This window comes from Equus asinus, chromosome 12 (genome assembly GCF_041296235.1).
Source record: "Equus asinus isolate D_3611 breed Donkey chromosome 12, EquAss-T2T_v2, whole genome shotgun sequence".
NCBI classification, from domain to species: Eukaryota; Metazoa; Chordata; class Mammalia; order Perissodactyla; family Equidae; genus Equus; species Equus asinus.
The window spans coordinates 51,649,853-51,668,563 of record NC_091801.1 but is presented as its reverse complement, the minus strand read 5'-3'; the positions used below and the strand labels follow the sequence as shown (position 1 = coordinate 51,668,563).

At 32.8% G+C, this 18,711-nt stretch overlaps 1 protein-coding gene across 49 annotated transcripts in view; it reads right to left on the bottom strand.

Moving 5' to 3' along the window:
- Positions 1 to 18,711, bottom strand: part of RIMS2 (regulating synaptic membrane exocytosis 2) — a 572,997-nt gene that overhangs the window by 150,865 nt on the left and 403,421 nt on the right. For 26 of the 49 annotated variants that reach the window (XM_070481448.1, XM_070481450.1, XM_044743842.2 and 23 more), the window contains one exon: positions 5,977 to 6,077. The exons of the other annotated variants lie outside the window; for them this stretch is intronic. In XM_070481448.1, the coding sequence (XP_070337549.1) occupies positions 5,977 to 6,077 (101 nt within the window). The remainder of the gene's footprint in view (positions 1 to 5,976; positions 6,078 to 18,711) is intronic. 49 annotated transcript variants of the gene reach the window in all.

Here is an 18,711-nt window from a genome sequence, read left to right as displayed (position 1 = left end):
TTCCCCCTAAATTTGATTTCTCCTTTTAGATCTCTGCTGCTTGATTTTCTTTTTTTTTTTTTTTTTTTTATTAATGTTATGATGGATTACAAGCTTGTGAAATTTCAGTTGTACATTTTTGTTAGTCATGTTGTGGGTACACCACTTCCCCCTCCGTACCCTCCCCCCACCCCCCCTTTTCCCTGGTAACCACCGATCAGATCTCCTTCTCAATATACTAATTTCCACCTATGAGTGGAGTCATATAGAGTTCGTCTTTCTCTGACTGACTTATTTCGCTTAACATAATGCCCTCGAGGTCCATCCACATTGTTGTGAATGGGCCAATTTCGTCTTTTTTTATGGCTGAGTAGTATTCCATTGTGTATATATACCACATCTTCTTTATCCAATCATCAGTTTCTGGGCATGTAGGCTGGTTCCACGTCTTGGCTATTGTAAATAATGCTGCGATGAACATAGGGGTGCAACGGACTCTTGAGATATCTGATATCAGGTTCTTAGGATAGATACCCAGTAATGGGATGGCTGGGTCATAGGGTATTTCTATTTTTAACTTTTTGAGAAATCTCCATACTGTTTTCCATAGTGGCTGTACCAGTTTGCATTCCCACCAACAGTGTATGAGGGTTCCTCTTTCTCCACAACCTCTCCAACATTTGTCGTTCTTGGTTTTGGATGTTTTTGCCAATCTAACGGGGGTAAGGTGATATCTTAGTGTAGTTTTGATTTGCATTTCCCTGATGATTAGCGATGATGAACATCTTTTCATGTGTCTATTGGCCATATTCATATCTTCTTTTGAGAAATGTCTGTTCATGTCCTCTGCCCATTTTTTGATCGGGTTGTTTGTTTTTTTGTTGTTAAGCAGTGTGAGTTCTTTGTATATTATGGAGATTAACCCTTTGTCGGATAAGTGGCTTGTAAATATTTTTTCCCAATTAGTGAGCTGTTTTTTTGTTTCAATTCTGTTTTCCCTTGCCTTGAAGAAGCTCTTTAGTCTGATGAAGTCCCATTTGTTTATTCTTTCTATTGTTTCCCTCAACTGAGGAGTTACAGTGTCCGAAAAGATTCTTTTGAAACTGATGTCAAAGAGTGTACTGCCTATATTCTCTTCCAAAAGACTTATTGTCTCAGGCCTAATCTTTAGGTCTTTGATCCATTTTGAGTTTATTTTGGTGTGTGGTGTTGATTTTCTTTATTTGAGAATAAAGGGAACATTCAACGATATTTGAGTTACACTAAAATCCTTTTCATTCAATTATTTCTTTACCATTCTTTTTGATCTCGTCATATTTATTTTTGGCTAGGATTGCATTTGCTGCTATTATAAAAACAATAATTATAAAGAATATTCTCTGCACTACTTACTGCTCATTTTCCTAAATTTATGTACATCATCTCATTTCATCCTAATCATCGCCCTATGAAGCAGATCTCAAAGCCCTGTTTAACAAGTAAAGAAACTGAGAATAAGACGTTCACCTACCCGAGTCACCCAGGTAGAGCTTGCTCGACTCCAGGCTGTGTTCTCATCTACTACACTATATTCATGTAGTGCGGCTACATTTTGATGATACTGGAGTCTTAAAGTACTCCTGACTTACAAACATCAAATAAAAACAGTCCATATATGGCCACTCCTAACCAGTCCCAATCTGTCTTCCCTCTTCTGTTGTCCCTATTGCCTGAGTCTTAAAAGTCCATTTAAAACACTTATGGCTGGCACTGAATGTGTATACTCAGTGTCGAGAAGGGACTAAGCTCTAATTAAGGAAACAACTTAGTTAACAGTGGCAACCTACTTACCAGAAGTACTTTGTCTTTAACTGTCTGATTTTGTAAATATTGATATTGCTTACAACTCCATCATATGAGTTGTATTTGTATTTATAGGGCTTTCTTTAAAAAATGAAAGTATTTCTGTGTTGTGTTACTCATATTATAATGTAAATTGCTTTGGTTGGATTGCTTTCATTCCAATATGTCTCTTTGATATCAGTGAATGGGTCCTTAAAAGACAAGAAGCCTGGGAGAAACAGTGACAAGTACCTAGGATCAGGCATGCACAATGAATGAAGAAAAACTCTTTCTTCTCCTACATTGTCCTCTGCTCCCAGAACATTGACTCAATCTATTGGATTATGGGTTAAATGGATTAGTATGGACTTCTGGTCCACATTTGAAAATTTCTGGGCAATTTATGAGCTATATTACTTAATTCTTGAGAGAGAAATAAGAAAACAGAAAATTGTAATATAAATATGTGCTATAACAGGGGTAAGATATTTTTGTGATGATTTTGTGGGAACACTATCACCATTTAAAATAGAGCATTGTTTCTACAGAGAAATAAGCTTTGCCTTCCAAATAAATACTGTACAATGAACTGTATAGCATTCTCTGTAGAAATGTTATGGACTACCCTCTTAAAAAATATCTTCTGGGATGATTTTAAAATATAAAATATATCGAATGTAAAAAATAAACATCATATATTTAAATAAACACTATCAAATTCTCCATACTAATTTTCAAATATACATATGCACATTGTTCGATTTTTAATTCTTGCTAATTTTGTTAATTAATCATTATGTAACTCACAGAAGGATAGTTGGCCTATGCTGAATTATAATTTGCACTGTTGAATTTAACAGACAAATCACATTTTTCTGAACCAGTGAAGTGCAGAGAATATTGGTTTTATAGAAAAAATAAAAGTTGATCCTTAAATTTTTGCAGAAGAGTAAAATAGATGAATCACATTTAAGCTAGGATAAAGAGAATGCAATAGGCATGGAAGGGTGCATTGGCTACATAGTTAAATTCTGTTTTGAGGGGAAAACCCCTGAGAAATCATCCACTGATTAAATAGAAATCATGTCTGCACATGCCTTTTGCTGCTCTTATTAAATGTAGACTCTCTGCTTTCAAATTTCCTAGTATACTTAAAATATTCTTAGAAAGACAACAACTTAATAGGCATTGCTCTACAGATGTTTTCAAAGTGAGTTATTAAGTAGACTTTTTAAAACTTAGTAAGAATTGTTAACAACTATCGGTGCAAAAGGCTTGAGAAATTCAGGGAGGCAATGTCATTTAAAATGTGGATTGCGTAGTTTAAAAAAAACCTCCACTAATACTGAATTAGATTCCATCAAAGCTTCTTAATATCTTCACTGGAACTTCATGAATACAGCTCAGAAGTACAGAAGTATAGTATAAATGCTCCATAGTCTGAGGCTTTGAATTTAATCTAAATTGTCTCAAATTTGAAAACCAGATTAGCTACAAAGAATACTGTCAATGACTTAGTGGCTATGTGAACGTGGATAAATTACTTAACCTTTCTACATCTTAGTTTCCTCATCTGTTAAAACGATTTTTTTCAAGAATTATGTCTAACGTATTAAAGCACATAGCTCAATAGAAAGCCTTTAACTGGCACTTGTTATCAAAATCAAGAAGAAAGGAATGGAAATATAAGTTAAATATCCCTAATTAAAAAGACAGGGATGCCATTGAAAATTTTAATCTAAGGAACTGTTAGTACAGAAATTAATAATAATAATCTATATAAACCCTTGACTAAAAAAGAATCCCCTGTAATTTTCTCTTTGATCCATGACAGAGGAAGATCAAGCTAGGTATGATGGGGAGAAAGATGACCCAGCAAAGATAGTTCCACATCAGGAAACAATTTGCAGCGAAACAAAACAGAGTTGTGTTTTGGACCCTTCTAAAAAGTTGTACCTTAATGACTTGATTACCTTTTTGATTCAGCTGAATGCCTAACTCCAGCAGGGACTCCACTCCCAGAGTTTTAAGTAGGTCTGGGGGGGCCAGCAAATTGCATTTCTAAAAGTCCTCAGGTATTTTCATGCTGCTGATCTGGGACTACACTTTATAAAATACTACCTTAGAGAATACCTAGGAGATCAATTGGCTTAGTATATTTGCCAAGACTTAAATTTTTCTAACCTAAAATAATTGGTGTCAAAGTTATAAAACATTGAAACCTCAAGCATTCATCATTGAAACATCAAGCACTCATTTATTTATGAATTGGCATGAAATTAAAATTTGTTTTTCTGAAAAAAAATTTGAGACATGCCTATAGTATTCCTTTGGTCTATCCTCCTATAATAAATTTCTGCCAGGTATCCATAACAAGAATGATTGGTATTACACCTAAGGAATTTGTTTTCATTGCATGAAGAATGTGAATCATACACTGACCCAGTTTCCCTTCCTGCCTTTGCAGCTCATTAGGAAGCTCTTGGTCAAAATATATGCCCCACATGCAGCAGGTGCTTAGGCTCGCACTATGCCTTCTGTTCACAAACTTTACTTCTGGTGTTACCTTGTTTTGTCTTGACTTCATTTTCCCTTGATACTCATTTCTTCATTGACAGTATTATTGTATTTTATATATATATATATTTTTTTAAAAATCTACATTCCTTCATGAAGTACAGTAGGATATAAATAAATAAACAACATATTTGTGTTATCTGAAGATATGCTTATAGAAGTTTTAATATCCTATTTTATTAGGACTTTACGCCTGGGTCTTTGCATTATATAAAATGAATAACTGAGAGATTAGAGAATAACACGTGCCACAAAAGATCAGGTCCACCTATTTAGCCCTACGCAGAAATACCAAACAAGTACCTGGGAAGGTATAGATATCATTTCTGATATCAAGTTCAAAAGGTTAGGGATGTATCTGAAATATTATATCATTACAGAACTATTTTCTATGATATTCACTGAACCTATTTGAAATTATTCATATTTCCATTTTAGAGAAAAATTTCTAGAAGTTTAGAACCTGCAGAGTAAATGCAAGGATATTTTGTTTGTCTTAAATTTACCTTTCTCTTGGCTTTAGATGTGTGCCATTCCCAGTACACTAGAATTCTGTGATGGACAGTTTTGTATTCACCATGTCAGTATTTACGTAATTTGGGGAAGAGACTGGTGGTTTGGAAGATGATGCTGATATAAGAATATCTGCCTCCTCTATGTTGTATAATGCAGAAGTAGAAACCTGTGCTACCTACCACATATGCTTATCCAACATAGCCAGTTATGCTTTACTTAAGTCCTGACTTTACTGAAGAATGGAGTATAATGGAGAGAAACTGAAGGTTCAGTAGGTAAGTATAAAATAGATCTATAAAAAATCCAAACTTCTTTTCTCTAACACACAGATACACAAACCATAAATATTACATGATTGCAATGATTAAATTACCAAGTCATAGAGCACATAATAACTAAATGTTATGAGTGAGTTTTACTATTTTCATTCTTTTATTAAATCTGAAATAAATACATCAGGGCAAAGTCTTTTCATGACTCTGGCCATGAGCAACATCACGAAACTAAAATTGTTTTTAAAATACAAAGGCAATGGAGGGCAAGAACAATGAAATAATACTCTTTTTTCCCTACCTTGCTAGACCTGATACCTCAACTTATTTTCAAAGAGTAGTTCAAAAAGATTCTCACTGAAAAACCTTTTGAACTCCTTACAACACCTCATGAATATGTATTTTGTTCCAATAACTCATTAGTAAACCAGATTTAATTAGAATATTATAAAATAAAAAGTTCTATATGTAGGAAAACTATAAGAAGAGAAGAGTTCTTCCTAAACATTTTTGAGGGTGTTAGGACCTTTACAAGCCTTATAAAATGAAAAATTCTAAAAGGTTTGTTCTTCAGATCACTTATGAATTTCATTTCTTTAATCTCCTGTACTATAAAGTGATATTTTTAATAAGGCAAATTCTATATCTAAAAGTTGGTATGTAAATACTTTATAAATTTTAGCATTTAATAATAATATGGGGTCATTGCATTATATGTTTGTCTGACTAATCTGCATTCAGTAGTTTAAGAGACTCTAATGGTTTCATATGATTGATTAATTTACAACTTTTAAAAAGAAAAATGTCTTGCCTTCGAATGGTAATCTTGTTCCAGTCTGGAATCTGATCCGGCTACCTGTTTGTATTTGTTAATTTTCATTTGGCGATTTCTCTCCTCTATATCCATAGCACCTATCGAGTAGAAAAAAACCCATAAAATTAATGTTTAGTTCTTATCTGAGCCCTACTTACAGGATGTAAAAAGAAGAAATGCCAAGCTGATATATTACTTTCATTCAAGGTAGTATGTACAAATTAAATATATTATTTTTTAGATTTATTCAAAGTATGCAATTAGGTGAATAAAAGCATGATTATTAAATAAGTAAAATAATTTTGATCTGAATAACATGTAAACAAATTTAAACAGAAGACAACAAATCTTTATTAGATAGAAAACACTTTCTGGTATATGTACGTCCAGGAGAATATATTTGACAGCACATAAATTTGACAATAGTAATAATATAAGAACTTTTGTTTGTAATTCATCAAGATTTGATTTATTTACTGGAAAAAAGTTGTAAGTCTAATTGGTTTCAAATACAATTTTACAATTGCATTTAGAAAGTATTATCATAAAATTAGCCCATATATTAAAGCAGGTTGCCTCAGCATATATGTAGAGGCAGTTATCAAGATCTTTTGACTTGAATTTTCTAGAACTAGGATCAAGAAAGAGGTACTTCAAATAAGACTTCTGAGAACACACCACACCACTAAAGGTGCAAATTATTACTGAAATAATTTCAGGAAAAAAAAAAGAATGTAAGGAGGTGAAAAAGTGAGATGATAAGCCTATTACAAAATGAGATTAATGTTCTCTATAACAGGTGCTACCTCAAAACATATCAGTTATAAATATCAAGAGGGTCTTTAAAAACTTTGTTCAGAAAAGAACTAAAGTCAGGTAGGAAGTCTTAGCAAACATGAAAAAAGTGCTTTAAAGGTATATTTATGATTTTTATTAAAGAGATTTTGTAAGAAAATTTCATTTCTCATGCATAATGGAAAAACAAAATCTCTATTGTATACTACCAATCTACAGACTGTGAAAAATAATCATAGCTTAGTGGGCTCAAGTGAGTATCTATAATAAAATGTTGTCATGTAGAGTCACAAGCACTGGGTGTAAGTAGGAATGTAAACACACACATACATACCCCTTGCATAAGATCATAACTTTATAACTGCAGTAAAGATATCTAGTCAAAAGTGTGCCTGTTCAAAAACAGGTATTCTAATACTTATCCTGAAAAAACATCTCATTGTAAATCTGATAATTCTTTTAAGTAAAAAGTTTTAAGTAAAAATTCATTAATTAAAATAAGATAAAAAGAAGTAAGAAAATTTTGAATAAAATAATGTATAAAGAGCTTATATTATATAACCTCCAAGTACAACGGCAAATTTAAATCAACTATTCAATAAAGTGAGGCAATTTTTTTAAGAGTCACATTTTAATGATGATCTGATTAGTTGATTCTGTGCCAAATTATAAAATGGGGAATATAAATATCATGTTAATATAAATTGAATAATATATAAAATCACGTGAGTACCTCCATGATATGAACGTGAAATATAGTCAAGTATAAATGTCTATTAGTCTACTAAAGTGCAATTTTGGAATTGTTTGTACCTCAAGAGAGATTCTCAGGTATATATGTTTATTTTCTCCAAGGGCAAAGGAATAAAAAAGGTATCCCAGCATCAAAAAATTAGCTAAATTGAGTGTTTGGAAAGTTTCTTTAAAAAAGTTTCATTTTGATATCATAGTAGCAAAATAGTATTTTAAATGTGAACAGCACTAACAGACAAGGAAGTTTACACACATTTTATATATACATATATAAATATATATACACATACATATAAATATACACACATACACACATATATATATGCATTTTCTAATGTTTAGACTATTTTCTGGACATCAACTCCCTATGCAGCTACATTAAATTCTTTCTGATTACCAGCTAGCAACGGGATATATACTGGCAGACATTGGCAAACTTTTTCTCTAAGGTGCCCAAGAGTAAATATCTTAGGCTTTGCCGACGGTACGGTCCCTGCTGCAACTGTGCCATTGCAACATGAAGGCAGCTGTAGACCATGCACACACAAATGAGATATTATTCTAACAAAACCTTATTTACAAAAAGGCAGTGAGTTGGATTTGGTCCACGGGACACAGTTTGCTGACACCTGTGTTAAAACATATTGGTTTAACATTGCTTTGCAAAAGAACCTCTCTCCTTAGCAATGGTTTAAAGATTTTACAGAATCAGATTTATGGAACATCATTTATATTTAACAGATCACTGGAGGGATCTAAGAAGGATATTAATCTGTATTTGCTATAAGCAAACAAAGATGCAAATAGAGAGAGTGATATAACCATTTAAATAATGTCAACTAGATTTCAATCGCAAACACATCTTGCCTCCAGACTCACTCATCATCTACAGATGGCCCCTAAATGGAAACATTCTTTGTTAGAGCCTTAACCAATGAAATCTCAGGGGAGCACCTTAGTGGACATACAGTAAACGAACTTGCATAAATATACTTCTAACTTATAATTTTAAATTCTCCTAGGAGGCTAATCCTTAGGACAATCAGTAACCAGCCATGACTCTCTCCAAAATTATTTGGCTCATACGAAGTCGTCTATTCCTTTCTACAGTTTTAAAAACCTATTCTCATTAAAAAAACACTCCACAAATAAGAGCATCCTAGAGGAAAATATCGTATTCATAAAGAGATCTATCATAGGGGATTCTTCACCAGCAAGTTGACTTTTCTTTGCTGGTCCTTCTTTCCAAGGAAAATAACTCACAAATAATATTTTCAATAGATTATTTTTGTTTCAACCAATTTCAGTCTTTTTTTTCTTCCTACATGGAATGGAAAACAATTTAGAGGAATCAATGCAAGTAGAAGAGCTCTTCACTATCTGGTGGGAGAACAGAATATGTAATTTCTAAACTTTCTTTCAACTCTGATATCCATTGCTGTACTCTATAAAAGGAAAATAAGTGAAAGTGCTAAAGAGGCAGCTTTTGTTCAATCTTCTCTCTCTTTCAGATTAACACTACAAATTTGCATATAAAAAGTCTTGAAAATTCTGCAATAAAGAATGGTCATTTGATCACAGAAATCTCCCCTCTCGTCTCACCTATTATCTGTTAATATCTTGCTGAAATAGTCTCAAAAATACATTTCAGGAAATGCTGGCTTATAGGTTTAGAAGGAAAATTTATCTAGGAATCTCTGATTCATACTGTTATAAGTGAAGACACTAGGCTCATCACAGAAGACATCTTAGTGGTTTGATTTGATTTTGTAATTTGAGTATGCCGAAAAAACTAGTCATTATATGTTCAAAATCAAATTGAATATCAAAGCATTTACAAACTATAATAAAAGTTGATCAAGAGATCAATGGGACGATCAGTGTTTTTGGACAAACACATTTACGACAAAAGTTTGCATGTTTGTGTCCATTTATTGAAGAGATATCTGTTTAAGTGTATTAAACTCTAATATTCAGACGGTCTCAAATTCTTTTTGGTATAAGGAAATTCATTAACTAAGTAAACTAATAAAATGATTTTTTGTTTCATTAATATCTTGTTTCATAAATAAGACAGTTTATTTAAATTATACTGGAAGTGGCCCTGTAATTTTTGGACATGTGTAAACAAATCTTCCTAAATACCATCAATTTTAGAATTTCTACTTGACAAATGGCATTTTTATCAAAGCTTATCTCATTGGTTTTCTTAATAATGCATTTAAATTATACAAGAGGTTTTTTTTTCCACTCTAAAAATTTTAAGGCAGAAAACAAAAAGAAAATTCAAACGTAGATTTTCTGGAATTCATAATAGCTCAAAATACTTGTTTTTCTCAAATTGGGAGCTCCTGGTTCATTCTCAGTCACTTAATTTAAAAAATCCAATATTTTGTTGTTCCTGATTTAATGTGTTTCCTAAAATCATATAACACATTCTGGATTTTGTATCCAGAGACGTAGTTGAAAATGGCCAGATTAATTGGCAGTAGGGCAGTGGTTGCTCTGGTTTCACTACTTACATGTGTGCTACAAAGATCACCAGTACACCTTCAGTGATTTCTGTAGTGCACTTCAAACAGTAACAGTTTTAAGTTTGTTTTGCCACACACACACACACACACAGCTCTTGGGGTCTCAAAGTAGCTGCATACCCCAAACTTCTATGACTGAAGTATGGCACAAGTTTGGCAGTAATGCAATTCACAATGCAGCCCAATAGTGATCAGAATACGGCAAGACTGCTGACTCAGTGATCCATCTTGTGATCTTAAATGAAATGCTCAAATCTGGGAATCTTAAGAGGGAAAATTCTTAAGCCCAATATCAAAGCTCAAGGAAATAACCTCAAAAATCAGGAAAAAATGAGACAACCTATGATTACAGACATCATGGAATTCTAAGATTGTTAATATTATTTAAATCTGGAAATTGCATTGGTTAGTATTCCAAATTCTTGTGGCTAATTTAATACTTTTTAAACATTCTCCCTCCTCCCAGCTCCATCCCTTTCTTCTGTCTCTATAAAAATATTTTACTTCAGTTTAAAACAGTCTTCTTTAATTGAGATCAAAAAAATTTCACTAATTTGTTGTTTCCAAAGGGTTTCTGATCAAAATAATCACAACTGTAATTCCCTTTTCTTTGATTATCACGTCCTCACAAAACTAAGATGTACTTTTACTAATCTGAGATTAGAAAATGGATTTATATTGTTCACATTTTTAACAAAATAACATATCAAGAACTTGTAGAACGATCATTAAACATTTGCATTTTATAATTGGATTAATTCTAAATTTTATCCTTTTAAAAGGTAGATGTTAAATTTGTTTTCCAGTGAAATTTAAAAATTAAAGGTATTTGTGCAATATCATTTTAATCAGCAGTGAAGGATTTCCAACAAAAGTTGTTTTCTGTTAAACCCATCCAAATAATTGATAACAATATAAAGTATAGCTTTAACAAATCTAATTGATTTTCATAAAATATGCATAGAGATATCATAAATGTAATCTGAACATAAAACGAAATATTATGTAAGACATTTTTCTGATTGAAGCTAAGGAAGTATATTACTTATATAGTAGAAACTTTTTTTTTTTTTGGAGGAAGATTAGCCCTGAGCCTACTACTGCCAATCTTCCTCTTTTTTCTGAGGAAGTCTGGCCCTGAGCCAACGTCCATGCCCATCTTCCTCTACTTTATATGTGGGATGCCTGCCACAGCATGGCTTACCAAGCGGTGCCCTGTCCACCTGGGATCAGAACCAGCAAACCCCAGGCTGTCGAAGCAGAACGCTCGAATTTAACCGCTGCACCACTGGGCCAGCCCCAAGAAACATATTTTTTAAATTAACCATATTTTGCCAAATCATTGAGGGGAGAAAAAAATTACTTTTGATAACTATCCTATGTATCTTAGTTTACAAACCTTTCTTCTAAGAAAATGCAAACAATGCGGAAGAGGCACGAAACAAAAGATTACAGACGATAATGATGAGTGACAGAAAGAACATACCCCAAACGAACAAAGTTAAAAGGGCTAAATTTATGTAATCACTAAATGCTAATCACCATATAGGTATGTACCAAATTAAGTGCAATAAAGAAAAAGGTATAATCAGTTTACGGAGCTATTTGCTCACTTTGAGGTGAAAATTACACAGGAGAAAGTATAGCTATTTATGTTTAATTTCTAGATTCAGTAGCATAGACTACAAAAATAACTTACTGATGACTTTCAATAGTCAGAGGAGTAAGAATAGAAATTGTTAAAATGACTCATGAGATAAATAAGAATATGTAATATTTAGTGTAATTCAAAAACAAAATACTGTTCTTGGTTTTACTAACTATTTTAACTGTTCTTTCAATATCTGATAACTGTGAAAAAACTTACTTTTCAGATTGACAGTCATATACCAGCTGTTGACAAAAAATTAATTTATATTCATTTATATGAGTGTTTTCCAAGTACCTGATGTACAACAATAAAAATTACTGAAAAATACAACATATTTGTTACTGCATATCAGAAGGCTTTACAAGGGTCATATTTTTGAACCTGAAATTCCACTTCCCAGGATCTTTCCTCAAGAAAAATATCAAAGTACAAAGATGTACATATAAGTATAATCATTGCATCACTGTTGTGAAGGCCTGGGAAAAGAAATTCTGAATGTCCAACCATAGGGGATTAGTTAACTGCATTTATGGTATATCTACAGAACATTACACATCCAGGAAAAATGATGAATATAGTGTGCACTGCAATTAGTAATTATAAAACAGATTAAATGGCAGATATGATATGATAGTTTATAAACTATAATCTGGAAAACTATATATATTCATAAAAATATATATGCACATAACCTATGCAAAAGACAGAGACAGTGATAAAAATTTAAGAGTGTTAGCAGTTATCACTGGTTATTGGAAGTAAGTATAAGTGCTATTGTTTTTTCATTTGGGTTGATATATAGTTTATAAAATGTCCACAATGACTATACATTATATAGAAGAAAAATGTTATTTATTTATTTTTCTGCTTTTTCCTCCACAAATCCCCCCAGTACATAGTTGTACACTTTAGTTGTGGGTGCTTCTAGTTGTGGCATGTGGGACGCCGCCTCAACATGGCCTTGTGAACGGTGCCGTGTCCGCGCCCAGGATCTGAACCATCAAAACCCTGGGCCACTGAAATGGAGCACGCAAACTTAACCACTTGGCCACAGGGCCAGCCCAGAAAAATGCTATAAGTGTTATTTTAAAAAAAACACAAAATAGGGGCTGCCTATAATGAATTTTCTGATATTTTTTATGCTAAAACTTTATTATAAACTAGAACTTCATAAAAAGTAAACTTTTGTTATTGAATTATTTGTTAAAAATAAATGTGATGCAGAGAATAACAAATATTGGAACAAGTTAAATTGAGAAAAGGTATGGAAATAAATATTGTGAAAAAATGATAAATTATGTACCAAATTACTTCCATACTAGTACTGGGGCAAACAGAAGTATTCTCTTTTAAAGTGTAAACAAACTTAACCTTAACTGTGCAACTAAGATACACAGGGTTTGAGAAATATTTATTTCCAAATCAATTTCGAGGATTCTTCTTCTGTGGTCACTAGGAACTGACACATTTGAAATGAAAGAAAAGATAATTCGATTTTGTTTATAATGTCTTTGCTTATAAAATGATCTTTCCTTTGCTCCCAGGAATGTAGAAGGTACACTTCAAATATGCCTAAGTGAAACATAGAATTAAATGAAATATAGACACTCTAGAAACTTACAAAACTGTTGTACTACCTTGAGGCCAATACTTATGAGCTATAGTTTTTTGAATTATCCTCTAAACCTTAACAGAATCTATTTTAGATATGTAGGTTACCTGTTACTCTGTATACTTGTCTGCTGTTTCTCTATTAACTCTCTGCCATCTCCACTAAATAATACTTCAGAGGAGATGCTACAGACAAATTTCACAGACTCCTTTCACTACAGTCAAAAGAAACTGATATTCAAAGTCCTTTAGGGCATAAGTGATTAGGAGTGACCTAGTGATCTAAAGAAAGAAAGTATATCTGGTTTTGAACAGATTTACTGAGGTGTTATCTTCAGAGGACTTGTATTTTACCACCATTTTAGGTTTCAACATTTAAAATCAAGGTGTACTTGGTCCATAGCGGAAGATCAGGGTTTCGTGCATGGAGTGTGTAGAGGAGGTAACCATCACAGAGTTGACAGGGCTTTGAAACTCCCCAGATTTATGGTAATGGGTATATTTATGATACATAGGATTGAAGAAAATCTTAAAAACAGCACTGGTTTAAAAGATAAGAAGAAACAAGACTTGGGTCTGAGTCTTGATTTTACAAGCCCTGTAACAATAAGCACTTCCTTTCACCTTTCTGAGCATGAAATTCATCATCTGTAAAATGAATAGTTTTGCACCAGATACTCTTCATGATTCCTTCTGCTATATAACTCTCTGGTTGGTTAATTTTGAAGCCAAATGAGGTTTAAGTGTTTGTCTTTTTATGTTGTCATATCTATTTCATTAATAATAGATAAAGTGTTCCAGAAATTCTTACTCTGTTTGCCCTGGTATTGCCTTCATTAAAATTTCCTTTACAGTGTGTATGTGTGTCACAGAGGCAGGGAGAGAAATAGGATGAAGGAAGAAGGGAGGAAAGAGGGATGGGGAGGAGGAGGGTGTGTGAGAGAGAGAGAGAGAGAGAGAGAGCACATGTACCTGGGAGAGAGAGATAAGCACAGACTGTCTTGCAAAGTTCATTAAACCAGGAAATTTGCTCAGGAAAAAGAATCATAAGGGTGATCTAATCTAGAAGGATCTTTTAGACTAGCTAAAGTGTAATTGTTTTACCTATATACATTTTTATCCTAATGTACAGTGACACGTTGAGGAGAAAAAGTTAGTAACTTTCTAATATTTAGTTATTTTTAACTTGTTGCTCACAATTCCTATATCTTTGAAAAAACAAGATATATTTTAGAAGATAAACTAAATTTAAAATAAAAGTCCATCAGAGAAGAAATACAACAGTTGTTATTAATATTGCTTCTAAGAAAAAGTGCAATAACCATTGATAAAAGATACAAAGGTAGTCCGATTTATTGGGTTAATAAACTACTTACCATATGCTTTCAGCACTTTGGAATGTTTTGTCTTTTTTCTGATGGCTAAAATCTACTTTAAGGGAGATATAATCCACAGAGTAGCACATATTATTACTGTGGGTATATGTCTTATCTCTATCTTATTATGTTTTGATATATATAGATAACATAATTATCAAAGACCATTGTGTCCTACATCTCGGGCCTAATTAACGTAGCCACAAAACTATTTCAACTACATCCACTATTACACATATCACAAGATTGCAAGGAAGGTTTGAAAGGAGCATAATAAAGAAATTTAAATGCATCTTTACATTTATGTTCGTTCAGAAATAGAAATTTAAATATACTTAGAAATGTTGACAATGTTGATTTAAAAATCACAAAAAAGTAAAAACATCCATCATATAAAAACGGAGATAAGACCTATGCTGGAAAAGAGATCACACAATTTTTCTCGTATATAAGAGAAACTTAGTGGAGATTACTCCTTGTGCTATAATAAAACCTTATGTAAGTTTGCCCACGTCACATTAAAACTGAGATCGCTGTATTCCAACCTCCTTTGTATTTAGCCTTATTTTTGATCCTCTAAATTCTTATTAAAAAATTGTCATGGTATGATTCCAAATACCCGGTGAGATTTTGAAATTTTTAACTAGTCAGATATTTTGCTTATAAAATTGTGTTTAATTACAGTCTGTAGATTTTTTCCTATATGAAGAATTCTAATCTCCTCACAAAGATTATTGTGTAGAAAATGAAATGCTAGTAACAATTACCAAAATGTTTGACCTAAGGTATGTAACTAATAAAAATGAAAACCCAAACAATATAACTTCTACAAAATCAATTTTTATGATATTTGCTAGTGTTCGTACTGACTACTTCTTTATTTTTCATTTCAGCGTTTCTAAGACTCCTGAGAGACTTTATTTATTAAGTAAATTTAAATTATATTAACTATGTCATTAAAATAATATTATAAAATATTTTTGAAGGTAGTAAAGATATCTTTTAATTCTAAGTCAGGCTCACAAAGAGGCAGATAAGGAGTGAGAAATCATTCACAGCAGAACTCCATCATAATGCAGAGATTCTTAAAAAGATCTAAACACGTGATCACGTCCCCCAAACCATAGTAAAAGTGTGAAATAGTGAGCCTAGCTTTGTTCCTCCTCCAGGAATAGTAGAATCAGAAAGGGATTACGATACAGAGAAAGGAGTCAAATAAATAGGGCAAAATTACCAAGAGTAAAATGAATGTCAATTTTTAGATACGATATTTCAGTTCATATTTTCAGTGGTAGTATACACAAAAGTTGTAAAATCTTTGCATTTCCTTTAGAGCTAATATCATGTTGCAAACAACAGGCATATCAAGTAAGAAGATAAAACTATGCCTGGAAAATTAAATTGAAAAAACCTGTAGAGAAAAAGAATATTTTTTGATACTGAAATTAGGGAAAATCACTAAAATAAATTAAATTATGATTATAAATTATAAATGCAACATAAGCTCCCAACCCAAGAACAGAGAAAAGATTTGTAATAGTAATTTCTTCCATGTATCCATGATGATCATTCTAGAAAATGATTTACATTGGGGTTATGAATTGCAATAAAATTAGTGAAGCTTAGGTAGTAATAGTGTGATTAAAAGGAAAGAAGTACATTTTAGTTTTTATTATATAATTTTATCCATGTTGGCTAAATAAGTATTTTCCAAAATGATATTAAAATTTTTCATTAAATTAGGGTCACCATTAAGTTGGGGATAATTATTTACAATGAGACAAAGATATATTTAGATATATTGATTTTAAACAGTACTTATGCTTGGTTATCAAGCTGTGTTTCTTTAAAGATGGTAATGATTATTATTATTGGTCAAGGGTACAAGCATGACTACACAGAGTAATTAACATCATATAGTATAACACTGCCTCAGGATTCAAAGAAATGTATCCTAAATTTTTCATGAATAGGGACATCTCAAGAAACGTTTCTGCTCAATACTGAGAGGAAAGAGGAATAAAAATTAGATAGAATCACTCTCAGAGCAAGAAGGACAAGGATTAGATGAAGCGACATCAGGGAAGAGTAGCCTAAGCCAGAGACTGGACTGAACTTCATGCAACCATCCAAATATCCACAAGGGAATACTAGTTACATCGAGGATCCTAAATAAAACTGCAAACTAGACTGAGTTGGTCTCCACTGACATTGAATCTCCCTTTCTGAATTCCTCTCTTCCTGTTCTCCTCTTCCCAGACCTCTAGTATTGTTCTTTCACGTTGTTCTCTGCACAATGTTCCCCCTTCTTGGCTTTAACATTTCTATATCCTTCACTTGTCACAGGTAAAGTCCCCATTTCCTGAGGTTAAGGGCATGAGCTCTGGCATCAAACTGATTGCTTCAGTTTAAATTCCAGCTTCAAATGACTGGAGTAAGTTATTTAACTGATCTGTACCTTAATTTTTCAATTCATTAGCTAGAAATAAAAATAGTACCTACAGAGGGTGCTAACCTCAATTATGGATTAAAATAATTTATACCACAGTGACTTAATTATGCAAAATGCTGACTGCATTTTAAAAGAAGGATTTATTAACCCACAGAAATCTCTGACTGAGGAAATGCAATGAAAAAAATTGGTTTTGATCAATGAGTTCTGCAATTACTCCAAACTAAAACCCTCCCAATGCCCTAGTCTGAGCTGGTTCTTATACTGGGTCTCCCAAAAATAAAATCTGTAATATATGGAATTAACATCTTAGTCATCAGTTATTCAACAGCATTTTAAGTTTTGTAAGTGGGACCTACTACATCTAGTATAAAAACAACGGGTCTTTACATGACTGGAGCCCTTATGCCTGTACAAGTGAGCCTTATATATTTGAGCTATAAAGTATGAAAACCTAAACATAGAGAGCCTCTTACTGTATTGCCAATATTGAGTCAAGGGCAAGATGTCATCTGGTTATTGCTGGTACAATTAATAGGAACCTCCTCTTCTTTGGGCTCTCATTCCATGGTGACTTTACTCAAAGAAAAACTTCATTACTGAGTACTGCATCTAAGGTAAGTCTGATAATGTGAAACTTATGTCTCAAAGGTTACCCAAAATGGCATGTTTGCCAAATCCAGGGGTCATTCCTCAGCACCATTCTACTGGACTTCAATGCAGCTTTTTACACTATCATTGATATTCTCTCCTTCAACTGTTTAGTGCGGCACTTTTCTGAAACTCCTTCAATTCGCTCGAGCAGACTGTTTTGTTGGCTCATCTGTTTCAGCCTCTCTTTCAAATATATGCATTTTCTAAAGTGTTGTTATTAACTTTCTTTTTTAGAGCGATTACATCTAAGTCCATAGCTTCAAGTGTCACTTGAATGCTGAAGGTTCCTACCTTCAGCTCCTACCTTTCCTGTAAGCTTGACTCACATTTCTAGTTGTCTCCTACCTAGCCAGCCCCAAATGGATACTCCATCAGCGCCTAAAACTCAGCTTGTCCAACACAAGTTAAAATTACTTCTCATATCTGTTCTTCTTCCTTTAGTTACTATCAATGAATATTAAGACTATCCAGAATCTATTTCTTTGTTAACTGCCTTGCCTGTTCTTAGAACTGTCAACCCTAAATCCTTTTCTTGATCTTTCTTGGTTTATTGACTGCTGCTATACACCTAAAGCTTTCGTTCTTTCTTTGTTTTCTAGCTCATCCGCTATAGTCATCTCGTCTCTCTTCTGAAGCTGTAGGCCAACCCCACCCATTACCATGCCTCACTGGAGCCTTATTTTGGAAGGGGCCCTGGCTTTTAATTTCTTGGGGATGTGTTAGGTTAAGTGAAATTTTTGATTAGCATATGTTTAGTACTATTTGGGTAATATATAAAAAATTCATTTAAATGCAATACCTAAGTGTGAAGTTCTACGACATTTGACAAATGTATATAGTCATGCAACCTCGCCACAATCAAGATACTAAATATTTCTACCATCCTAAAAACTTCCCTGGTGGTAC